Raw genomic sequence first — 26536 nt, 5'->3', positions numbered from 1 at the left:
AATGTGGGCTATTTCCTCATGAAGTCTTTCACATGTCTTCATGAAAATGGAGCTGTCCAGGTATAGTGGCCCACACCTGTAATCCCAGCACTTTGGGTGGCTGAGGCAGGTGGATTGCTTGAGTTTAGGAGTTAGAGACCAGTCTGGTCAACATGGTGAAACACCATCTCTACAAAAAATAAAAAATAAAAAATTAGCTGAGCTTGGTGGTGCATGCTTGTAGTCCTAGCTACTCAGGAGGCTGAGGTAGGAGGATGACTTGAGCCCTGGAGGCAAAGGTTGTAGTGAGCCAAGATTGCGTCACTGCACTCCAGCCTGGGCAACAGAGTGAGACCCTGTCTCAAAAAAAAAAAAAAAAGGAGTGGGGAGAAAATGAAACTCTTTGTTTGTTTATGTGAAGGAAAATAAACCCTCTCAGGACTGCCTAAACTATTTTTGCCAAAGGGAAACTTAAGACTGGAGAGACAGGTGACACTGCTGCTGTCCCCTCGCATCTTGCCTCCCTGCTTGACAGATAGCTGTGACTTCCCAACCTTATGTCAAAGTGCTGTGCATTAGCCAGACCCCTGGAGAAGGCAAAAGGCCTCGTGCATCCCAGATGACTGCCCTCAAATTGCTCATAAGTAAATTCTCTGCTGGCCCCTAAACCTTTCAAGATGTGTATCTTCCCATAGAAAAGGACATGTCAGCTGTAACTTTAGGTCTGTGACCTAAGTGTAGCTCCCTGTCCATGGAATTGCAGTCTGTTACATTTCACACTGACATTGCCCATTACAAGTTTTTCTTCCCAGGTGCAGAACAAAGACAGGAGAGCAGTCATTTCTCTGCCTATCCTGAGACTACATAATTAACTCTTTCTTTACTCCCTTTTTGAATGTTTATCGTATCTCTTGTATAGCGGAGTTTACTGGGCACTAGTTAAAATCTAAGGAGAATGTTGCGTTTGCCTCACCACCTGCCCCTCTTTTCCTGCATGCCTTCTCCCCTTTAAAGAAATGGGTAAATACTGAGCCTTGTGCAACCTCTTTGGGAGCACGACCACAGAGGATTCTGTGACTTGTGTGTTTCTCAGCAGCCTCTCAAGCTCTGGCTTAATTATTCCCCATTGAGACTCTTGCCTCAATCTCTCATTTGGGTTGATGTTTGTTGTTGTTGTTGTTGTTGTTTGAGACGGAGTCTCGCTCTGTCACCCAGGCTGGAGTGCTGTGGCCGGATCTCGGCTCACTGCAAGCTCCGCCTCCCGGGTTCACGCCATTCTCCTGCCTCAGCTTCCAGAGTAGCTGAGACTACAGGCGCCGCCACCTCGCCCGGCTAGTTTTTTGTAGTTTTTAGTAGAGACGGCGTTTCACCGTGTTAGCCAGGATGGTCTCGATCTCCTGACCTCGTGATCCGCCCGTCTCGGCCTCCCAAAGTGCTGGGATTACAGGCTTGAGCCACCGCGCCCGGCGGGTTGATGTTTGTTTATGGAAATCCTGATAGCCACAGATATTACTGTTTCTTTAGTATATTTTCTGGAGAAGGAACTGTAAATTCTCTTCTTTATCACTCTTTACTTTTACCTTCAGTTGTGTGCTATTTTTTTCTCTGTGATACTTTTTTTTTTTTTTTTTGAGACGGAGTCTTGCTCTGTCGCCCAGGCTGGAGTGCAGTGGCCGGATCTCAGCTCACTGCAAGCTCCGCCTCCCGGGTTTATGCCATTCTCCTGCCTCAGCCTCCCGAGTAGCTGGGACTACAGGCGCCCGCCACCTCGCCCGGCTAGTTTTTTGTTTTTTGTTTTTTTGTTTGTTTGTTTGTTTGTTTGTTTGTTTTTGAGACGGTGTCTTGCTCTGTCGCCCAGGCTGGAGTGCAGTGGCCAGATCTCAGCTCACTGCAACCTCCGCCTCCCGGGTTCACGCCATTCTCCTGCCTCAGCCTCCCGAGTAGCTGGGGCCACAGGCGCCGGCCACCTCGCCAGGCTAATTTTTTGTATTTTTAGTAGAGATGGGGTTTCACCGTGTTAGCCAGGATGGTCTCGATCTCCTGACCTCGTGATCCGCCCGTCTCGGCCTCCCAAAGTGCTGGGATTACAGGCTTGAGCCACCGCACCCGGCCCGATACTTTATTTTTCTTATGAGTAATAGTTATAATGTGATTTAACTTATTTTCTGTTCAGAAGAGTGTTCAACTTTGTTGATAAGAAGCAAGTTTTTTATGACTGACCAAATCCTTATTTTATGACGTTCCTAGGAATGTGCTGCTTGTTCATTGTGTAAGATTTTGATTATTCTGATAATGAAAGTGATGATTTCACATTGAAGCCTTCTAATTTGGCTAGAATAAACTATTGTCAACATTTGTCAGAAGATTAAGACCCATTAATAAAGAGCTCCAGTGGATCAAGAAAATACCCAATTAATAACCTATTCAGAGAAAAAAACAGATGGCCATAAACTTGAGAAAAGATGCTGAATCTCAGTAGTAATAAGGAAGGTGTACATTAAAACAGGATAGTGGGTTTTTGCCTTTAAATTAGATGTCCCAGTTGGGCAATGTGCAATCTCAGATATTACTGGTAGGATATAAATTGGTACAGCCTTTGAAAGTACGATTTAACTCTTATCTTGAAGTTTAAAAATGTAGATACGGTTGAATATTCCTAATCCAAACATCTGAAATGTGAAATACTCTAAAATTTGAAGTTTTTTAAAGTGCCAACATGATGCTCAAAGGCAAGGCTTACCAGAGCATTTTGGATTTTTCGGGTTAGGGAACCTTAGCCAGTAATATAGTGTAAATATTCCAAATTCTGAAACACTTCTGGTCCCAAGCATTTTGGATAAGGGACATTCAACCTGACTGCTTGACCCCCTAATTCCATTTCTAGCTCAGGTGTCTGTCCTACATAAATAATGGCACAGGTGCAATGAGGCATGAACAGCAGTATTTATTGAATTAGTGTTTGTGATAATAAAAACCAAGTAAGAAAATAAAATTTAAAAACACTCCCCAACAAAAAAATAAGATCAATGTGAGAATGGTTATTGATTTTGAACTAGCCTTTCTACTGTAAAAGATAGTGATGAAAAAGAATGTGATGGGATTTTGTATATTAATAGAGAAAGACTCTTCATGGCTTATTGTTTATTTGTGTTCTCTTTTCTTTTTTGAGATGGAGTCTTGCTCTGTTGTCCAGGCTGGAGTGTAGTGGCGCGATCTTGGCTCACTGCAACTTCTGCCTCCGGGATTCAGGCAGTTCTTCTGCTTCAGCCTCTCTAGTAGCTGGGATTACAGGCACACACCACCATGCCAGGCTAATTGTTGTATTTTTAGTAGAGATGGGGTTTCACCATGTTGGCCAGGCTGGTCTCGAACTCCTAGCCTCAGGGGATCCACCCACCTCGGCCTCCCAAAGCGCTGGGATTACAGGCACGAGCCACTGCACCTGGCCCGGCTTATTGTTAATTGAGAAAAATTATTGCAGAACATTACGCACAGTCTTTTATTTTAAAAAGCTGTTTTAATATATTTATTATATGTATAGTATGATATGAGTGTATGGCTGTGTGTTGTGTATGTATATGTGGGTGTGTTGTATATGTGTATACACACACATTTATCTATGTGAATTCATACAAATACTCTACCTACGAAATTGTTTACTCTTCTGAGGGAGGGGAGTGACATTCTGGGTGGATAGTAAAAGAAGTCTCTGATTTTTTATTTCTGTATATGTATACATATCAACAAAAATATATCCATGTATTGAAATGGGATTTTTGGCCAGGTGCAGTGGTTCATACCTATTATAATCCCAGCACTTTGGAATGCCAAGACAGGTGGATTGCTGGAGCTTGGGAGTTCAAGACCAGTCTGGGCAACGTCATGAAACCCCATCTCTACAAAAAAAAAAATACAAAAATTAGCTGGGCATGGTGGCGCATGCCTGTAGTCCCAGCTACTTGGGAGGCTGAGGCAGGAGGATTACCTGAGCCCGGAAGATTGAGGCTGCAGTGAGTTGTGACTGTGCCACTACACTCTAGGCCGGGCAACAGAGCAAGAGACCTTGTCTAGGAGGGGGTTTAAAAAAAGGTAATTTTTGTGAAATCTGATGTTGGCTTTCAGAAGTCATTTGGGGCAAATGAAGGCTGAATGTTACTTTATGATCACTGTATCTTTTAAAAAAGATTAGAGAAAATTAGAAAAATCTCTGTTTAGAAGATAGATCCTCAGTCTGTTTCTTTATGCACATGATCCATTTCCACAGTGGATGTTGTGGTCGGCTGCATGAACACTCCATGACAGTCCCCCTGTCACTCAGTTGTAACAGAAGACTTTTCTAAACTTTCTCCTCAGATTCCTTTTTTTGAAGATATGTGTAAAGGCATTAAAGCTGGTGACACCTGTGAGAAGCTGGTGGGATATTCTGCCGTGTATAGAGTCTGTTTTGGAATGGCTTGTTTCTTCTTTATCTTCTGTCTACTGACCTTGAAAATCAACAACAGCAAAAGTTGTAGAGCTCATATTCACAATGGGTAAGTATTTTAGTCTTCTTGGGGATTTCTTTCTCCTTTCTTACGTTCAGGACAGTATTCCAGGATCCCGTCTGTCCACCAGACACTGTGACTGCTAGTTGAAATTGTCGATTTAGGGGAAGGTGGAACTGATACTTACTCACATGGTTGCCTGAAAGCTAGAATCTTATCTGTAACACCTGGTACCATGATGTGAAATTTACTCAAGACAAAGAGTTTATTTCTTGTTCCAAGACCTTCCCCCAGGTCATTTCCACCCATGCAATAAAATGATGTTTTGCACAATTGGAGGCTGCACTGAGTCTTAATTATGGGAAAAAGCATTCTTCAAGTCACCTAATTACTTTCCCTCGATTAGGAGAGAACATTGGCCAATGGCAGAATCATGGATTGACATGCTTTACCTTCTAAGAGGTCCTTTGTCCTTGAATGTCACTTAAATACATTTCCTCTTTTTTCCCCCCTCCCCCCTTCTAGCTTTTGGTTCTTTAAACTTCTGCTGTTGGGAGCCATGTGTTCAGGAGCTTTCTTCATTCCAGATCAGGACACCTTTCTGAACGGTACTAATGGGGTATTTTGGGTACCTGTTTGTTTTGTTTTTACCCATTTTGTCAAATTGCTCACAAGTGCAGTCCAAAGTACCTTTGATAGTTTGAATTAATGATTTTTCTTTTGGCTTCAAAAGAAATTCGTGACTTACCCGCCCATACTTTTTCCGCCATTGCCTATCTACCTCCCCTCTTCTCCCTACCGCATGCCACTTCCAGGCAGGGTGTAAGAGGACTTTGGTACTCTGCTGGCCTGGGAGACCTTGTTCTTTCCAAGCACTGCACAGAAAACCCAGAAACAGGGAGCACAGGGCTGTCAACAGCTAAACGTCTGCTGCACCGATAGTGGGACAGGAAAAGCATCTTTCAGTCTGTTTTTAAACTTACCTTATGTCAAGCTCTGTAGCATTGAATTATATTCTTTATTGTTAGAACCTGCCTTAATTCATTGATATGAAGCCTTTAATCATAGCTGAAACAGGGGGCCCTTTTTCATATGAGCTGAGGAAAAAACCTGAATTTCAGTGGTTCAGAGCATTTTGTTCAACCCAAATGGATTCACTTTCCTAAGTAAGGTATTAACATTTAGGCCGGGTGTGGCAGCTCACACCCGGCACTTTGGGAGGCTGAGGCGGGTGGATCACTTGAGGCCAGGAATTCGAGACCAGCCTGGCCAACATGGTGAAACCTCATCTGTACTCAAAAATATAAAAATTAGCCGGGCATGGTGGTGTGTGCCTGTAATCCCGGCTACTCTGGAGGCTGAGACGTGAGAATTGCTTGAACCTGGGAGGCAGAGGTTGCAGTGAGCCGAGATTGCACCAGTACACTCCAGCCTGGGTGACAGAGTGAGACTTTGTCTCAAAAACAAAACTAAACTAAACATTTAGATTGTGTCAGTTTATAAGGAACAGCCATAATCCTTCATATAGTTATGTATCAGGGCCTGGCTAGTTGTTTTTCATATACTCCCTAAATCTTGCTTTTACCTAAAATACTGTTAAAAGCTTTAAAATTCTCTACAGAGATCCTTTTATATATTAGAATGTATATTTGGAGAGAGAAGAGACCTAGAAACCCTCTGGTCTAGCTCAGTCTTTTTTTTTTTTGAGATGGAGTCTTGCTCTGTTGCCCAGCTTAGAGTGCAGTGGCGCGATCTCACCTCACTGCAGCCTCTGCCTCCCGGGTTCAAGCAGTTCTTCTGCCTCAGCCTCCCGAGTAGCTGGGACTACAGGCACATACCACCACGCCTGGCTGATTTTTGTATTTTTAGTAGAGACGTGGTTTCATCATATTGGCCAGTCTGGTCTCAAACTCCTGACCTTGTGATCTGCTGCTGCACCCAGCCAAGCAAAGTCTTGATTTTTTTTTTAGACCAAGTCTCGCTCTGTCACCCAGGCTGAGTGCAGTGGTGCAATCTCAGTTCACTGCCACCTCCACCTTGCGGGTTCAAGCAATTCTCCTGCCTCAGCCTGCTGAGTAGATGGGATTATAGGCACCAGCCAGTATGCCTGGCTAATTGTTTTTATTTTATGTTTTTTTTAGTTGAGTCAGGGTTTCACCATGTAGGGCAGGCTGGTTTCCAACTCCTGACCTCAAGTGATCCGCCTGCCTCAGCCTCCCAAAGTGCTAGGATTGCAGGCATGAGCCACCGTGCCCAGCCCCAGCTCAGTGATTTTTATAGACAAACTGGAACCCATGTGATGTGACTTATTCAAGGTTAAAAGATGGCCCTGCCATCTTTGTGGCAGAGCCAGAAGTCGAGCTGAGTCTTTGTCCGTCCCCTGTCTGAACCTTGTTTCCTTACTGGTCGTTGTTGACTTTTTACCCAATAAAATTTGAACCTTTGATTTTTCTGGCAGTATGTGTTAGCTTTTAAGTTGTGGGTCATTGTGGATTTTATGAATGAGGGCATCTGTTAGGGTACCTGGCAGATGTAGTGTGGAGGATAAGCTTGGATATTTCAGGGTCAGACTGCCTGTGTTCAGATCCCAGCTATACCATTTATTGACAGAGATGTTGTCAACTTACATAGATTCTCGATTTTTCTCTTGCATAAAGTGAGTGAAACTTGTAATACATATGTTTTATGGTCGTGTGGGAATTGAATGTGTTAGGTACACTTAACTAGTAAAACTTAGCTGTGGTTATTCTCTTTTGAGCGAAATACAACGAAAGGTTGCCTCATTGTGTTCTTCATGGTCTTTTGCAGCCTGGCGCTATGTGGGAGCCGTCGGAGGCTTCCTCTTCATAGGCATCCAGCTCCTCCTGCTCGTGGAGTTTGCACATAAGTGGAACAAGAACTGGTGTGTGCCTTTATGGGAAGCTTCCCATTGACTCACAGAAACTGCCCAGTTTTGATAAAGGCTGTACTCAATTGCATTGCTAGGGATTTGCAGTTTTGTTTCTCTTTATACCTGCTTTTTTGTACCTCTTCATTTACTCCTCTCCTTCATTTACTTCTCACTTTTTGACCCCCTGCCCCTACTCCCTTGTTTGGGCTCTAAGTCAACCAGTGGTGTGAATTAGCCACACTCAATCCCCTGCTCATACCTGTCAGTCTCTGGTTTTGAGGGTGGCTAAAAAATTGGATAGGCTTCATCTGAGCCTCCCATCCTCATGAAATTAAAAGTAAAATTAAAAAGTGAACACAAAACTCAAACTTTGGAGCTGAAGATTCATCTTCCACAGACTATGAGATAGAATAGTTCCCTCCTTTAAAAAAAATTTTGGGTCAGGCATGGTGGCTCGTGCCTGTGATTCCAGCACTTTGGGAGGCCAAGGTGGGAGGATTACTTGAGCCCAGGAGTTTGAGACCAGCCCGGGCAACATACTAAGACCTTGTCTCTATAAAAAATTAGCCGGGCATGGTGCAACATGCCTATAGTCCCTGCTACATGGGAGGTGGAGGTGGGAGGATCGCTTGAGCCTGGTAGGTCAAGGCTTTGGTGAGCTGAGTTCATACCACTGCAGTCCACCCTGAGTAACAGAGCAAGACCCTGTCTCAACAAAAAAGATTTTTTAAATTTCTTTTCAACTTCCCAAGAGGGGAAAAAGGACTCCTTCATTAGGAAGATGTGTTGTGCTACCTTAGAAAAGCATCTTGTCTTTGAAAAAGGTAGACACTTTCTAAGTGCCTTGGAAGTTGAGTTCATATCCTGGGTCAAGTGGGAGATGCCCAGCTATTAATAGCTACTTTTATTTCTTGCTAAGCCACACTGAGAAAATGACAACCCTTGAGTTCTAAGACCTAATTGACCCTCTTTGTGATTCTGGACAAAGCACTTAGCTGCTTTCTGCCTACCTTTTTTTTTTTTTTAGGACAGAGTTTCATTCTTGTTGCCCAGGCTGGAGTGCAATGGTGCGATCTCAGCTCACTGCAACCTCCGCCTCCTGGGTTCAAGCGATTCTCCTGCCTCAGCCTCCGAAGTAGCTGGGATTACAGGCTCATGCCACCACACCTAATTTTTGTATTTTTAATAGAGACGGGGTTTCATCATATTGGTCAGGCTGATCTCGAACTTCTGACCTCAGGTGATCCACCCGCCTCGGCCTCCCAAAGTGCTGGGATTATAGGCGTGAGCCACTGTGTCCAGCCCTAACTTTCTTTACTTATAAAATATGAATAAAAACAACTGCCTATTGTACCCAATAAGGCTTTTGTTTTTTGCATATTTTACAGGAATCATTTTATTTTATACTCAAATTTTTGAAATCATAATTGCCATGTGAATGTGAAGTTTACTTTTACCATGGACAAAACAAAATACACTGTCCAAATACTCTCAATACTTTTTATTCTGAATATGTTGTTCAACTTGGTAGTTGTTGTTTTCTTTTGGTTTTAAGGATCAAATCATGAGGTACAGCTGTTGTTGGGATGCATAAGTGAAAAGACAGAGTTAGTCATTTGACTCTTTGGTAAATGTTGGATTAAGCGTGGCCAAATATGAACAATTTTCAAATGGTTTACACAACACTGAATAGTCATACAAGTAGCCCTGCAGATATGTTTTGCTATGTTTTAAAGTTCTAAACTCTATCATTATACAGATTTCTGCATTTGAAGTGGGCTGTTGTATCAGTTATTGTACAGTGTCTGCATTTTGAGTTATCCATGAGATCCAGTAATTTATGTTGTGGTCTCCACTAGATCTTGTTTTGAGGCAGCACAGTTTTCTTTCTTCCTTTTTTTTTTTTTTTTTCTGAGACGGAGTCTTGCTCTCTTGCCTAGGCTGGAGTGCAGTGGCATGATCTTGGCTCACTACCACCTCTGCCTCCCGGGTTCAAGTGATTCTTCTGCCTCAGCCTCCTGAGTAGCTGGGATTACAGGCACCTGAGTAGCTGGGATTACAGGCACATGCCACCACACCCGGCTAATTTTTGTATTTTTAGTAGAGACGGGGTTTCATCACGTTGACCAGGATGGTCTCGATCTCCTGACCTCGTGATGCACCCGCCTTGGCTTCCCAAAGTGCTGAGATTGCAGACATGAGCCACTGCGCTCAGCCTGGAGTTTTAAAGATAAGCCAAATGGGTGACTATAATTGTATGGGACCCTATTTCCTCAGTAGTCCAGAAGAAATACAATAAGTTGGAAGTGAATTTTAATTGATTAAAAATCACTCTTTCCATGATTATTCTGAATGTGCTTGCTTTCTTTTTTTGAGATAGAGTTTTGCTCTTTTTTGCCTAGGCTGGAGTGCAGTGGTGTGATCTCGGCTTACCACAACCTCCGCCTCCCAGGTTCAATTGATTCTCCTGCCTCAGCCTCCCAAGTAGCTGGGATTGCAGGCATGTACCACCACACCCAGCTAATTTTGTATTTTTAGTAGAGACGGGGTTTCACCATGTGGGCCAGGCTTGTCTTAAACTCCTGACCTCCAGTAATCCATCCACCTTGACCTCCCAAAGTGCTGTGATTATAGGCGTGAGCCACCACACCTGACCTGAATGCGCTTTCAATTTGATTTTTGTATTAGAAAATAAATTCATCATCCTAAAATTTTCACAAGTATACGTCAAATAAGGAACTTCATGGTAAAATATTAACAGTTTTGATCCTTGGTACCTGATCTGCCCATTAAATAGTATGTTCCCTTGAGAACACTTGTGCTTCTTCAGTCTGACTTTAATGTTTTGATTGATTCTGAATCCATTTGCTGGGACTAATTATTTATGCCATGTTTTTAGCAGACATTTTGGAAAAGTTCGGTTGCTTTAAAAACTTTCAGAAACTCAGTTACAATGACTTAAAAGCTCTGCAACAAATAGTGTTGCTATTATCCAAGCTTTGAGGCATATATGCCAACAAAAATCCCTATTGTCAACATGTTTATAGTTTAACAGACTCTTGCGTATAAGAATCTAGAAAATATGCTCATTGGTCTTGATAGAATAACTAAAGTAACTTTTCTTCCCTTTTTCATTTATCTCTTTGTAAACATATTGAGAAGGAGATGATCCTGAAAACAGTAGAGTAGAAAGGTCTTGGGCCTGGCAACCAGGAGATGCAGATTTCAGTACCCCTTTCTTTTCTTCTTTTTCTTTTATTATTATTATTGTTATTTTTTGAGATGGGATCTCACTTTGTCATCCAGGCTGGAGTACAGTTGTGTGACCATGGCTCACTGGAGCTTCCATTTCCCAGGCTTCAGTGATTCTCCCACCTCAGCCCCCGAGAAGCTGGGACTACAGGCATGTGGCACCACACTTGGCTAATTTCTTTTTTTTTTTGGTAGAGATGGGGTTTTGCCACGTCGCCCAGGCTGATCTTGAATTTCTGGGTTAAAGAGATCCTTTTGCCTTGGCCTCCCAAAGTACTGGGATGACATTGTGTTCGGCTTCAGTGCCCCTTTTAATGCTTGCTCTTTCACTGTAGGGCACATCAGTTGGCCCCTCTGACCTCAATTTTCACACTTAAATAATGTGTTTGGACTAACTGGTGTGTTTTTTTTTTTTTTCCTTTCTAGCTCAAATTTTGTGGTTTACAGTGTCAGTTCTCTATTAGAATTGAAACAAAGGGCTTTAGGTGTCAAGTGTAAAGACTTTTTTTTCTATTTTTAGTGGGATGGGAGAGCACCAGAGGGCCTTAAGAAGGGAGGAATATAATCTGTTTTAAGTCAAGAAAGGTGAAAAAGATGTCAGAGGTGCAAGTAAGGAGGTCAGGGGGAGACAATCCAGGTGAGGGAGGAGTCATCTGGAACTATGTGGTACCAAGGAGCTGGATCCTCCTATGTTCTAAAGCCGGCTCTGAGTGGAGGTGGGTGGGGGAGGGGAGAGCAGCAAGAAGCTTCCAGAGTGACCGCAGTTCTTCTGTGCTGTTCCCTTCCCTTCCCCTTCCCTTTCCCTTCCCTTCCCTTCCTTTCCTTTCCCTATCTTCTTTCTTTCCTTTCCTGTTTCTTTCTCTCTTCCCCCCAACAATGGGAAGATGGAATTGCTGTTTTCTGAGGTTGGGATGATTGCACAATGGCAGGTTTGGGGGAGGGAGGAATGGGGGTGTCGATATCAGGAAGTTACCTTAGCCTGAATGTGCTAAGTTTGAGATGCCAATTAGACCTTCAAGTGGGTCTCCAATTGTTAAATAAACAGTTGGTTAATATAAGTGACGTTCAGGGGAAAGGTTGGGGTTGAAGATTTAACTTTGGGATGGACTGTAAACATTAATTAACTGTAAGAAAGTCCTTCATATTCTAATAACATAACCAAAAAGAATAGTGAATAGAAGTGTTGGTCGTCTCCCACCCACAAACCAGTCAGCAGTGTTTACCTTTTTCTGTATAATTCATGCTGTCTCCCCATCATCCATTATTATTTGCTCTTAGATTGTTTTTTCCTTTTTAAAATCCCATTTTCTCTCATTTCCTTTGTACGCCTTTTATATTAGAATAATTCCAAGGCCATTGGAGTGTCTGGCACAGTTTCAGGAATATGACGGTCATTCTCATTTTGGCCTTTCCTCCCTATTTTCTTTGTTTCTGGCTGCAGGAATTTTTTCATCATTAAAACATTTTAACTGGGTTGCTTGAATACTTTCCAGTTTTGTGAGGGCATAAAGTAAGTTGCTTTTTCTGTGAGGTTTGGGAGAATGTGGTTACAAAGAGCAATTTAATCATAAGGCAGATGACAATGATTCATTCAATTCATTCTCCCTGTTGTTCTGTCCAGTTCATTTAGCATTTATAGATACTTTTCTTTGTTCTGAACAATTTCCTTTTTTGTGTGAGACAGGGTCTTGCCCTCTTGCCCAGGCTGGAGTGCAGTGGCATGATCTGGGCTCACTGCAACCTCTGCCTCTGGTGTCCAAGTGATTCAGCCACCCAAGTAGCTGGGATTACAGGCATGCACCACCACGTCTGGGTAATTTTTGTATTTTTGGTAGAGGTGGGGTTTCGCCATGTTGGTCAGGCTGGTCTCAAATTCCTGACCTCGTAATCTGTCCGCCTTAGCCTCCCAAAGTGCTGGGATTACAGGTGTGAGCCACTGTGCCCTAATTTATTTTTTAATTGACATATTGTAATTGTACATATTTATCGGGTATATTTTGACATTTTGATACATATATGTCATACAGTAATCAAATCAAGGTAGTTGGCTATTCATTACCTCATGGATTTATCATCTTTTTCTTTCTTTCTTTTTTTTTTTTCTTTTTTTAAAGAGACAGAGTCTCACTCTGTCACCCAGGCTGGAGTGCAGTGGTGCAGTCGTAACTCACTGCAGCCTTGAACTCCTAGGCTCAAGAGATCCTCCTGCCTCTGCCTCCCAAGAAGCTAGCTAATTAGCATGTCCAGCTAATATCTTTGTTTTTTGTTTTGGTTTGGTTTTTGGTTTTTGTAGATGGGGTCTTGCTCTGTTGGCCAGGCTGTATCATTTCTTTGTGTTGAGAATCTTCAAAAGCTTCTCCTCTAGCTGTTTTGTAATATACAATACCTTACTGCTAGCCATCATCACCCTGCCATACAGTTGATCACCAGCATTTATTCCTATCTATTTAACTTTTTTTAATGTCAAATTTTCTTTTACTATTCCCTGATACTATTTTAGATAAAGAAGGAGCACAGTTACAGGCCCTTCTCTTCAGTTCAGGGAATAAAGAACTAAGGTCAGCCAATATGGTTCTTAGTAAAGGTAATTCTCTTTTCTCCCTAAGAAGATGGCATCCACAAGAGCTGCTGGCAAAACTTTGTTTCTGTTTTTAAAAGTTTATTTATTATTATTATTATTAAATATTTAGGGCCAGGCACAGTGGCTCATGCCTGTAATCCTAGCACTTTGGGAGGCAGAGGCAGGTGGATCACAAGGTCAGGAGTTCAAGACCAGCCTGGCCAAGATGGTGAAACCCCGTCTTTAATAAAAAGACAAAAATTAGCCGGGCATGGTGGTGGGTGCCTGTAATCCTAGCTACTAGGGAGGCTGAGGCAGAGAATTGCTTGAACCTGGGAAGTGGAGGTTGCAATGAGCCAAGATCACACCACTGCACTCCAGCCTGGGCAACAGAGCGAGACTCCATCTCAAAAAAAAAAAAAAACATTTAGACAGGGTCTCACTCTTGCCCAAACTGGAGTGCAGTCATGGCTCATAGCAGGCGTCATCCACCTGAGCTCAGGTGATCCTTCTACCTCAGTCTCCCAAGCAACTGGGACTATAAGTTTGCAGCACCACACACTGCTAATATTTCTAATTTTTGTAGAGACAAGGTTTTGCCATGTTGCCCAGGCTGGTCTTGAACTCCTAGCTTCAAGTGATCCGCCTGCCTCGGCCTCTCAAAGTGCTGGGATTACAGATGTGAGCCACCTCTCCTGGCAGCACTTTGGAGTAGAGACTATGGCACTTTGGGGCTCTATGTTTATGGAGAAAACTTGGAGAAGCCCAGTGAAGAGCAACTTTTTCATCCTGCCAAAAACTGACCCAGGGTGGTTCACAGTCAGAATGGAGAAGCTAGAATAAAGTCTATAGGTGGCTAAAGGAAATGAAGAGTCTCAGGACTGCTCAAACTTATTACACCAAACGGAGAGTTAAACCTGGAGACAGAGTCACGTGACACTGCTGTCTCCCTCCCACCTGCCCATAGATAGCTGTGACTTCCCAACCTTGTGTCACAGGACTACACATAAGGTAGACCTCTACAGAAGGCAAAAGGCCCCATGCATCCCGGATTACTGCCCTCAAATTGCTCATAAGTAAATTATCTGTTGATCCCTAAACCTTTCAAGATGTGTATCTTCCCATAAAAAGGGGCATATCAGCTGTAACTTTAGGTCCGCGACCTAAGTGTAGCTCCCTGTCCATGGAATTGCAGTCTGTTACGTTTCACACTGACAATGCCCATTACAAGCTTATCTTCCCAGGTGCAGAACAAAGACAGGAGAGCGGTCATTTCTCTGCCTACCCTGAGACTATATAATTAACTCTTCCTTTACTCCCTTTTGCAATGTTTATCATATCTCTTGTATAGCGGAGTTTACTGGGCACTAGTTAAAATCTCGGGAGAATGTCGCATTTGCCTCACCACCTGCCCCCTTTTCCTGCATGCCTTCTCCCCTTTAAAGAAATGGGTAAATCCTGAGCCTTCTGCAACCTCTTTGGGAGCACGACCACAGAAGATTCTGTGACTTGTGTGTTTTTGGGTGCACCCTCAAACTTCAGGCTCAGTAAACCTCGGTTGATTGAGGCTGGGTTGACATTATTCCTTTAATGAATGAATACATTTGCTGCAGAAAGTGGAATTCTCTCAGTGTTGAGAGGAAATTCTAAGCTTTAGTCAAGAAGTTTCCACATTTACCAGAACCTTCTAGCTTTGATAGAGCATAATCACTGCTAAAATAATGTGTCTTCTAGGCAGCTGGGTACCAGTGCCTGTGGCCTGTAGTACTAGTTACTGCCTGAGGGATGGTGAATGTTATCAGAGAATGGTGGGCTTCATTGACTTGTCTTCTCTCCTCTCCCTCTTACCCACTTCCCGGAGAAACAGGACAGCAGGCACAGCCAGTAACAAGCTGTGGTACGCCTCCCTGGCCCTGGTGACACTCATCATGTATTCCATTGCCACTGGAGGCTTGGTTTTGATGGCAGTGTTTTACACACAGAAAGACGGCTGCATGGAAAACAAAATTCTGCTGGGAGTAAACGGAGGCCTATGCCTGCTTATTTCATTGGTAGCCATCTCGCCCTGTGTCCAAAATCGTAAGCATGTTTTTTTCCATTCTTCCTTATTTATATTTTCCTAAGTGTCTTTGAGCAAACCCAATGGTGTTTTTTTTTTTTTTTTTTTTTTTTTTTTTGAACTAGTGTATTCCTTAACTTACTGTGGATGTGTCAGTAGTGGGCAAGGTGGGGCTCTAGTCTCTTCATATCTCATGCTCGAGTTGTGATAGCCAAGCATTTCTCGTGTCGAGAAAGACCTGAACTTAATGAAGTCAATTAATAGGAAGATATTGCCTTTGCTAAATAATGTACCACAAGGAGCCTTTAAATGGGAAATGCCTTCTGAGTATATCAAGTCAGTTGTTTATGAGCTTGCCTACAATCTCTGTGTAAAAGTTGAATGAAAGGGCCGCAGAAGGGGTTGGTTCTGGGGTCATCTTTCACTCAAGGCTGTGGGCAGTGCGGTCTGGGAGTCAGGAAGCAGGACATCCCATCCCAGCTCAGCCAGCAGCTGGCCCATGTGCTCTTCCTCAGTGAAGTCAATGGGAACATGTGAGCCTGACCTTGCTCGTGGTCCTTTCAAAGCCGAAAGGAAGAGACAGTGGGATTTGAAAGTGCTTTAGGAAGTATACATATGAATTGTCATTTATAAACTACTCTTGGTTTCTTAAGCCAGGATATAGTGTCTTCGGGCTTATAGTGAGATGTCCCTGGTCTGATGTTTTTTTGTGGGTCGGACCCTATAGGTGATGAAAATGCACATGACATTCAGGTTCTAGGTAGGAAAATATAGGCAATAAATTTACAGCCCCCTTGAATCCTTTCTAAAATAGTGGTTTAAAAAGGCAACTAGTGGTTGGGCGCGGTGTTTCATGCCTGTAATCCCCACTTTGGGAGGCCGAGGCAGGCAGCAGATCATATGAGGTCAGCAGTTCAAGACCAGCCTGGCCAACATGGGGAAACCCCGTCTCTACTAAAAATACCCCCAAAACTTAACCAGCTGTGGTGGCGCACGCCTGTAGTCCCTGCTACCTGGTTAGGCCAAGGCAGGAGAATTGCTTGAACCCGGGAGGCAGAGGTTGCAGTTAGCCAAGATCCCACCTCTGCACTCCAGCCTGGGTAACACAGTGAGACTCTGTGTCAAAAAAGAAGAAGGAAAAAAAAAAAAAACTGGTCACAAATAATAGGTTTTCCTCTACTAAAAATTTTAAGACCATTATTGAAATTGAGAGTATTCTCCTAATCCCTTTAATTGATCAGTTAAGAGTTCCTACAACAACTTGATATTCTGATTAAAATCTTTGGGTTAAATCTTACCTTTTGAAATGGGGATAATGTTCTGAAATATTTGGTTTAACACCATTAGGTGCTAAAGGAAATCTTATTCCCTTGCCAAAGTGCAACATTATAATAGGGTCTGTTTTATGTCTTTATCGGTAATTATAATTCAATAATGATAATTTTGGAAACAAATTTGACCACAAGACTGAGTAAAACTGCATCCTTTTATGTCAGTAAGTGGTCAAAAATTTCGCAGGAAGAAAAGAGAGATCCCTTATCACATCCTGGTTACTCTGAAGAATCTGAACCTTGAGTTTACTTGAAATATTATAACTTTCAAAAAATAACAGATGGCTTGTGAAGTTTCAGAGAAAAAGGAACACACTGTTGGTGGGCATGTACATTAGTTCAACCATAGTGGAAAGCAGTGTGGCAGTTCCTCAGACCTAAAAACAGAACTACCATTAGGCCCAGCAATCTCATTACTGGGTATATACCCAAAGGAATATAAATGGTTCTCACGTAAAGACACAGGCACACGTATGTTCACTGCAACACTATTCACAATAGCAAAGATATGGAATCAACCTAAATGCCCATCAATGGTATACTGAATAAAGAAAATGTGGTACATATACACTATGGAAACTGTGGAATACTGTGTAGCCATAAAAAGGTAAGAGATCATGTCCTTTTCAGGAACATGGATGCGGCTGGAAGACATTATCCTTAAAACGAACACAGGAACAGAAAACCAAATACCACATGTTCTTGCTTAAAAGTGGGAGCTAAATGATGAGAACATATGGACACATAGAGGGGAACAACACACACTGGGGCCTGTCAGAGGGTGGAGGATGGGAAGAAGGAGAGGATCAGGAAAGATAACTAATGGGTACTAGACTTAATACCTGGGTGACGAAATAATCTGTACAACAAACCCCCATGACAATTTTCCCCTTACAACAAACCTGCATATACACTCCCAAACCTAAAATAAAAGTTAAAAATAAATGAATCAGTAAATAACCTTAAAGCCCTTCTCCCCGTGAATGCCGAGCCCCATAGCCTTCCTCTTTAGCCAAGAGCAATTCTTGTATTCTGTTCCCAGAAGCTTTTTGTCCATTGGCAGGTAAGAGCTTTTTGTCCTGTCATAGACTGTGGTATGTGATGACCTTGTAGAATCCGGAATACGTCCCCTGTGAGATCTGGTTTACAGCTTACTCCCCTCCCCAACTAAGCTATGTGGTTTTATCAACAACGATGGTAAAACGGTAATTTTTTTTCTGATCTTGGGATTTAAGAACTAATGTTACAAACCTCAGGGAGACTAGTTAGTGTGTTTAAGTATAGCCATGGGCTCGATAAAGTATTGGTAGAGAACTTGGCAGAACCTGACATCTTTAAAATAGCAATGTTCAGCTCAGTGTGTAACTCTCTCCCCCTTAATATCTTTTTAGTTTTATCTGAGAAACATACTACATTTTTTTTTCTCTTTTCTTTCCTTTAAAGGTGGATGCTCAAGTTTGAGGACTGTCATGGGGACTATCAGGTTTTTTAGGCATATGCTTGCTTTTTCTTCAAATTAAAGCCTGTTGTCTGTCTGTCTCTTGTCATTTTTCAGGACAGCCACACTCGGGGCTCCTACAATCAGGGGTCATAAGCTGCTATGTCACCTACCTCACCTTCTCAGCTCTGTCCAGCAAACCTGCAGAAGTAGGTAAGCCAGCCTGTTAGGGGGCTTGTGTTTGCGGTGTGAATATTTTCATTCATGGAGGAATGAACTGTTGTTTAAATATTGGAGAGGCCATGGAGATAGAGAGCAGAAGGATGGCTAACAGAGGCTGGGAAGGGTTTGGGGGAGGTTTGGGAGGAGGTTGGGATGATTCATGGGTACACAATAAATAGGAAGAATGAATAAGACCTAGTATTTGATAGCACAACAGGGTGACTGTAGTCAAATTTAATTGTACATTTAAAAATAACTAAAAGAGTATAATTGGACTGCTTGTAACACAAAGGATCAATGCATGAGGGGATGGATACCCCATTTTAGATGATGTGATGGTTACATATTTCATGCCTGTATTAAAACATCTCATGTACCACATAAATATGTACACCTACTATGTATCCACAAAAATTAAGTTGAAAAATAAATAATAGAAGTGTACTAAATCACAATAGAGCGATGATCTAGACTTTTTCATCTTTCAAGTTAAAAAAGTCTTTAACTTGAGCTATATTAAGGAAAATTCCCTTTTTCAATTCTTCCTGGTGTATAGGACAGACAGGAGGAAAGGTTTGGCTGTGGAGTTTGCTTTTAGGCCTAAATAACCTCTTAATTTAGTTGTATTTCTTTTCTGACTATAGCAGTGGAACAGAGGGAGTGGAAAGAATGTGGGGGAGTGGGGAGCGGGGAGCAGGATCTGAGCACAGATCCCGTGATTTACTGGCTATGTGACCTCAAACCACTCGTCCTAAATGACATTTATTTACAGAGACAGCCGAACATAGTGATTAGAGCATGAGCTTTGAAGTCGGACTGCCTGGTTTATAGACTGATCCTGCTACTTAAGTAACTTGCAGAAACTTAACTTACCCTCTCTATTACTTTTGTGATGTATAAATGCAAATATACACATACACATATACATACGTATATACATACATACACATAAGCATATATAAATGTATGTTTGGGTATATTTGAGCTTATATAAATCAAATTAAATAAATGTAGTGTCTAAGAAAATTGAAGTTGTTTCCTCTTAAATTTGGAAAACTGGTGCAATGATAATTTTTAAAGTTTTAGCTTATATGCATACTATTTATGGGCTTGTCCTTGTTGCTATTTATAGTGGAAAGTAATGTAAGTGGAGGTCTTACGTAAGTATTGCCTATCCTGGATTTAATTTTTTTTTTTTAAATATTCTATCTTGACTCTGTAAGTGTACATAAATTTAGTCTCTTTAAGACTTTCTTTTATGTCTGTTTATGTATTAATTTCTGGCTTTAACTTACTGGGATTTTTATTTACAATATTTTTTAAATGGCAGGTATCCCTTTAAAACAGAAAAAAAAGGCTGAGCATGGTGTCTCATGCCTGTAATCTAAGCACCTTGGGAGGCTGAGGCAGGAAGATTGTTTGCGGCCAGGAGCTGAGACCAGCCTTGGCAACATAGCATCTCTACCAGAAAAAAAAAAAAAAACAGAAAAAAAGTTATTTTAAATTTCAAGTGCTCTACATTTTTTTAATTAGCCTAAGAATAAAGATTCTTGAAACCACAGCATACACAGGGAAGTTTATAGCATTAAACGCCTACATCAAAAAAGCAGAAAGATCACAAATTAACAACCTAATGTTGCACCTGGAACTAGAAAATCAAGAAGAAACCAAACCCAAAGTTAGCAGAACAAAAGAAATAACAAAGATCAGGGCTGTGTGAGTTGGCTCATGCTTGTAATCGTAGCACTTCGGGAGGCTGAGACAGGCAGATTGCAGGAGCCCAGAAGTTTGAGACCAGCCTGGGCAACATGGCGAAACCCTGTCCCTACAAAAAAATACAAAAAAAAAAAATCCAGGCATAGTGGCGCACATCTGTAGTCCCAGCAACTCGGGAGGCTGAGGTGGGAGGATCCCTGGAACCCCAGAGGTTGAGGCTGCAGTGACCTGTGAGCTCTTATTGCACCACTGCACTCTACCCAGGGCAATAGACAGGGACTTTGTCTCAAAAAAATAAAATAAGGAACTAAATAAAATACAGACCTCCCCCCACCAAAAAAAAGCCCATGAGAAAAATACAGAGGATCAACAAAACAAAAAAAAGTTGGTTTGTTGAAAAGATAAACAAAATTGATAAGCCCCTAGACTAACCAAGAAGAGAGAAGACCAAATCAACAAAATTAGAAATGAAAAAGGAAAAATCACAATAATACCACAAAAGTACAAAGATCATTACAGACTATTATGAACATCCATATACTTACAAAGTAGAAAACCTAGAGGAAATGGATACATTTCTAGAAAGCAAGAAGGAATAGAAATCCTAAACAGGCCAATAATGAGTAGTGATATTGAATCAGTGATTTAAAAAATCTTCCAATAAGAAAAAGCCAGGACCGCACGGAGTCATAGCCAAATCCTACCAAACATATAAGGGAGAACTAATACCAGTCCTCCTGAAATTGTGCCAAAAAATGGAGGAGGAAAGAACTCTCCGTGACTCATTATACAAGGCCTGATATATCACCCTGATATCCAAAACCAGACAGGGATACAACAAAAAAGAAAATTACAGACCAATACCCCTGATGAACATAGATGGAAAAATCTTCAACAAAATACTAGCAAACACAATGTAATAGTACATCAGAAGATACTATACCATGATCAAGTGGGCATTATACCATGGATACAAGAATGGTTCAACATATGCAAATTTATAAATATGATACATCATACATTACACATTACATAAACAGAATTAAAGATAAAAACCATGTGATCATTTCAATAGATGCAGAAAAAGCATTTGTTAAAATTCAGCATCTTTTCGTAGTAAAAAAAAAAAAAAACCCTCAATAAAGTAGGAGCATAACTTAAAATAATAAATAGAAGGAACACAACTTAAAATAATAAAGGTCATATATGATAAGCCTACAGCCAATATCATACTGAGTGGGGAAAAATGGGAAGCATTCCTTTTGAGAACTGGACCAAGATAAGGGTGCCTACCTTCACCATGCCTATTCACCATAGTACTGAAAGTCCTAGCCAGGACACTCAGGCAAGAGAAGGAAATAAAAGGCATCCAAATTGGAAGAGAGGAAGTCAAATTATCATGTTTGTTGATGATATGATTCTGTATCTAGAAAACCCAAAAGGTTCCACCAAAACACTCTTAGGTTTGCATAATGAATTCAGTAATATTGAAGTATACAAAATCAACATACAAAAGTTACTAGTGTTTTGGCTGGGTACGTTGACTCACATCTGTAATCCCAGCACTTTGGGAGGGCAAGGTGGGTGGATCCTTTGAGGTCAGGAGCTCGAGACCAGCTTGGCCAACATGGTGAAACCCTGTCTCTACTAAAAATACAAAAATTAGTGAGTCCTGGTGGTGCACACATCTGTAATCCCAACTACTTGGGAGGCTGAGACAGGAGAATCACTTGAACCCGGGAGGGGGAGGTTGCAGTGAGCCAGGATCACACTACTGCACCCCTGCACCCCAGCCTGGACAACAGAGCAAGACTCCACCTCAAAAAAAAAAAAAAAAAACTTAGTAGTGTTTCTATACACCAGTAATCATCTAGCAGAGAACCAAATGAAGAAGCTGGTCCCATTTACAATAGCTACAAAAAATAAAATAACTAAGAATAAATTTAATGAAGGAGGTGAAAGATCTTTACATTGAAAACTACTAAACACTGATAAAAAACTTAAAGGGAGGGGCCATGAGTAGTGGCACATTCCTGTGATCCCAGCACTTTGGGAGGCCAAGGTGGGAGGATAGCTTAAGGCCAGGAATTTGAGGCCGGCCTGAGCAACATAGCAAAACCCCATCTCTACAAAAAATTTACAAATTAGCTGGGTGTGGTGGCATGCACCTGTAGTTCTAGCTACTTACAGGTCCGAGGTGGGAAGATCACCTGAGCCCAGGAGCTTGAGGTTACAGTGATCTATGATCAGGTCACTGTACACCAGACTGGGTGAAAGAAAAAAAAAAAAAAAAAAGAATGCAAGCAAATGGAAAGACATCCCATGCTCATGGATCAGAAGAATAAATATTGTTAAAATGACCATATTGCCTAAAGCAGTCTTACACATTCAGTGCTATCCCTATCAAAATACCAATGATATTTTTCACAGAAAAACAATCCTAAAATTTGTATGGAAACAACAGAGCCAGAATAGCTAAAGCAATCCTAAGCAAAAAGAACAAAGCTTGGAGGAGTCACACTTCAATGCTGGAGGAGTCCCTTCTTCAAATTATGCTACACAGCTACAGTAAGCAAAATAGCATGGTATTTGCATAAGAATAGATCCATGGAACTGCATAGAGAACCCAGAAGTAAAGCCACATATTTATAGCCATCTGGTCTTTGACAAAGTTGACAAGAACACACACTGGGGAAAGGATACCCTTTTCAATAAGTGGTCCTGGAAAATTTGGATTTCCTTATGCTGAACCCCTACCCTGTCTCTCACCACATACAAAAACCAACAAAAGGTGGATTAAAGACTTACATGTAAGACCTGAAACTATAAAAATACTAGAAGAAAACCTAGGAAAACTCTTCTGGATATTGCTCAAGGCAAAGAATTCATGACTAAGACCTCAAAAGCACAGACAACAAAAACAAAACCAGACAAATGGAACTATATTAATCTAATTAGCTTCTGTACAGCAAAAGAAATAATCAACAGAGTGAACAGACAACCTGCAGAATCACAGAAAATATTTGCAAACTGTGTCTTACAGGGGAGCAATATGCAGAATTTACAAGGAGCTCAATTCAACAACAAAAACGACTTATAAATACGACTAAATAATCCCATTAAAAAGTGGTCAAAGGACATGAATAGACATTTCATTTTTTTTTCTAAATAAGACATATAAATGGCCAACAGGCATATGAAAAAAATGCTCAACATTGCTAATCATCCGAGAAATGCAAATTAAAACCATAACTAGATGCCATTTCACACCAGTCAGAATGACTAGTATTAAAAAGACAAAAAGTAACAGATGTTGACAAGGATGTGGAGAAATGGGAACACTTACACTGTTGATGGGAATGTAAATTAGCATAGCTACTATGGGAAACAGTGTGGAGATTTCTCAGAGAACTAAAAATAGAGCTACCATTTGATCCAGCAATCCCACTACTGGGTATCTATGAAAAGGAAAAGAAATCATTATTTCGAAAAGATACCTGCACCTCTGTGTTTATCGCAGCACAGTTCACAATAGCAAAGATATGGAATCACCTTAAGTGTCCATCAATAGATGATTGGATAAAGAAAACGTGATTTGGCCGGGCACGGTGGCTCACACTTGTAATCCCAGCACTTTGGGAGGCCGAGGTGGGTGGATCACAAGGTCAGGAGATTGAGACCACGGTGAAACCCTGTCTCTACTAAAAATATAAAAAATTAGCCGGGCACGGTGGCGGCGCCTGTAGTCCCAGCTACTCAGGAGGCTGAGGCAGAAGAATGACGTGAACCCGGGAGGCGGAGCTTGCAGTGAGCCGAGGTCGAGATCGCGCCACTGCACTCCAGCCTGGGCTACAGAATGAGACTCTGTCTCAAAAAAAAAAAAAAAGGAAAAAAGAAAACGTGATTTATATATATATATATGTATATATATATCCATACAATGGAATACTATTCAGCCATAAAAAAGAATGAAATCCTGTCTTTTGTAGCAACATGGATGAAACGAAGCCATTATCTTCAGTGAAACAAGCAGTCACAGAAAGAAAAATACTGCATGTTCTCACTTTTAAGTGGGAGTTAAATAGTGTGTACACATGGACATGAGTGTGGAATGATAGTGAAGTCTCAATCATAGGAAGGAGGGAGGGGATAGATGGTGAGAAATTACTTAATGGGTACAATACACATTATTTGGGTGATAGATACACTAAAAGCCAAGACTTCTCCACTACATGTAAAAAAGCTAACACTTGTACCCCATAAATTTATACAAATAATAAAAGATTCCTTAAACCACAGCATGCACAGTTATGTTTACTGTTTCAAGTGCAAATACCAGTCATAATTTTAATCTCACTTCAGACACTTAAAATGTGCACGTTTTTAAAGTGGTTTCTAGAGTGTTATTTTATGTTTATGTTACTCGCTTTGGTGGCAAAGTTGGCAGTCACACCTAGGTTGGGTGTTCCAAATGGAAGATCCCATGTCAGGTAAAAGGTAAATTACCACTGATGGCTGTATTACAGGAATCTTTGTTACGTAATGTTTAGAATAACTCAGTTTTTCTTCTGTTTCACACTACAACAGTCAACACAGAAGGTTTCTGTGACACTAAAATATGTGGAGATTTCTCCCCACCAGCAAGCAGGCAGTAAGTTCCGCAGTGGGCTTCAATTGGGTGTCCTCCAATCCAGTTCGGATGCTCTACCTGGAGATAAGGTCAGATCCCACAGGTTGAAGGCTCAATTCCACAAAACAGCCCTACCTTTCCCGCTGGTCACAAGTCCGGCCCCCCAGAACTTCTGACCAACTGTTAGGGCTCCCGCAGTTACCCCTTCTTTGGAATGGCTTAATTTGATAGAGTGGCTCACAGAACTCAGGAAATACTTATCTTTACTGATTTATTACAAAGGATATTTTAAAGAATACGAGTCAACAGGCAGGTGAAAATACATATAAGGCAAGGTCTGGAAGGGTCCCGAGCTTCTGTCTCCATGGAGTTGGTGTGGCTGGGTTCCTAACATGTGGTTGAGGTCGTGTTCACCTTCCTGTAAGCCTCCAGCTCTCAGAAAGCTTCTCTGAACCATGTCCTTTTGGGCCTTTTATGGAGACTTCATTACACAGGCATGATTGATTAAATGATTAAACCATTGGCCCTTGGTGATCAACTGCCATTCCTCCCATTCCTGGAGTTTGGAGAATGGGTCTGAAAGTCCCAACCCTCTAATCCTACCTTGGTCTTTCTGGTGACCAGCCCCCATCCTGAAGCTGCCTAGGGGCCGCCAGCCATTAGTCCATCATTAACATACAAAAAGACACCATTTTGGAGATTTCAAGGATTTTAGGAGTTGCATGCAAGTAAATGTGGATGAAGACCAAATATATAGTTCACAATATCACATGTAGTCACCCATACTTAAAAAAAAACCTCAGGAGGGTTTCCAAGTTGTAGACAGAAAGATATCGCGATTATCATGTCACATCTAAATAGCTTCTCAACTGGTTTAGGAGCTATTGTTGGCTGTTGATTCACCTCAGCACTGCTTGGTATCTGCACCCTACCTCTCTTTAGGGGCTGCCCTGTCAACTGAAAAATGCGCCTGACTTGTCTTTTTACTATTGTTTGAATAGTACTGAAAATGAGCAAGACTCTCTCCTTTGGTCCTGGATCTATTTGAGCCCCATGGCACTGAGCTGGAATCTGAGGGTCTTGTTCCAAGGGTGTGATGATGTGGGAGAATGGTTCTTTGAAATAGCAGAAATCCAGTCTGCGTGGAAACAGCCTGTAGAGTAGAGGTTTCCAGTGATAAGTGTTCACTATTCTAAGGAGGTACACCACAGCTACCTGAGTTTTGCCAAAATGAGTGCTTCTATGAGTTACAACTGGGCTTTCTATTTGACTGTGATGACTTTGTTTTTTCTTTACAAGTTCTAGATGAACATGGGAAAAATGTTACAATCTGTGTGCCTGACTTTGGTCAAGACCTGTACAGAGATGAAAACTTGGTGACTATACTGGGGACCAGCCTCTTAATCGGATGTATCTTATATTCATGGTAAGTCTTGGGAGTTACTCAAGGCCATTTTTGCAGACTTTAAAATTACAGGAAAAGAATTGAAATAACTTTCAGTAGCTGTGAGGCTGCAGAAACAAATACCATTTGAGGAGGGGGAAAACAACCACAAGTAAAAAGGTGAAGAGCATGAATTCTAAATATTTGAACTTCATTGACCTTACTTGTTTTTATTTGGGGTCAGTAAAGCAAATATATGGTATGTTGCAGCACCATTGCCTAACACCCTTTAAAAGATGGTTGAATAGTAGTTTGCTGTACCCTTACTGGAGGGCAGGGGAGCACAAAGTGAAGAAGAGTTAGAATGTGCCAACATGTCCTGGCAGCTTTCTAATCCAAAGGAAATAGCTTTGTTCTGCTGTCGATGGAAAGAGTACAAAGTGCTGCATGCGTGGTCATTGTGTTCAGACGGGAAATGTTCCTTCTCTTTTCTGCTAAAACCTACAGTGCTGTTGTTCACTAGGCAAAGCAGCTCCTCCAAAAGTAGATGTGATATATAAGTGGGCTGTGTTTCAGATGCTTGTGGTGGGT

The 26536-nt window shown here is 41.6% G+C and overlaps 1 protein-coding gene across 1 annotated transcript in view; it reads left to right on the top strand.

The window, feature by feature from the left end:
• Positions 1 to 26536, top strand: part of SERINC5 (serine incorporator 5) — a 122499-nt gene that overhangs the window by 75476 nt on the left and 20487 nt on the right. Inside the window, exons 3-8 of the mRNA XM_023214946.2 lie at positions 4333 to 4511; positions 4989 to 5071; positions 7272 to 7365; positions 15033 to 15244; positions 18111 to 18206; positions 25861 to 25987. Of these exons, the coding sequence (XP_023070714.2) occupies positions 4333 to 4511; positions 4989 to 5071; positions 7272 to 7365; positions 15033 to 15244; positions 18111 to 18206; positions 25861 to 25987 (791 nt within the window). The remainder of the gene's footprint in view (positions 1 to 4332; positions 4512 to 4988; positions 5072 to 7271; positions 7366 to 15032; positions 15245 to 18110; positions 18207 to 25860; positions 25988 to 26536) is intronic.

Source organism: Piliocolobus tephrosceles, chromosome 4 (genome assembly GCF_002776525.5).
Source record: "Piliocolobus tephrosceles isolate RC106 chromosome 4, ASM277652v3, whole genome shotgun sequence".
NCBI lineage: Eukaryota > Metazoa > Chordata > Mammalia > Primates > Cercopithecidae > Piliocolobus > Piliocolobus tephrosceles.
Note: the sequence above shows the minus strand (reverse complement) of the source record. Positions and strands in the feature narration are given on the sequence as shown.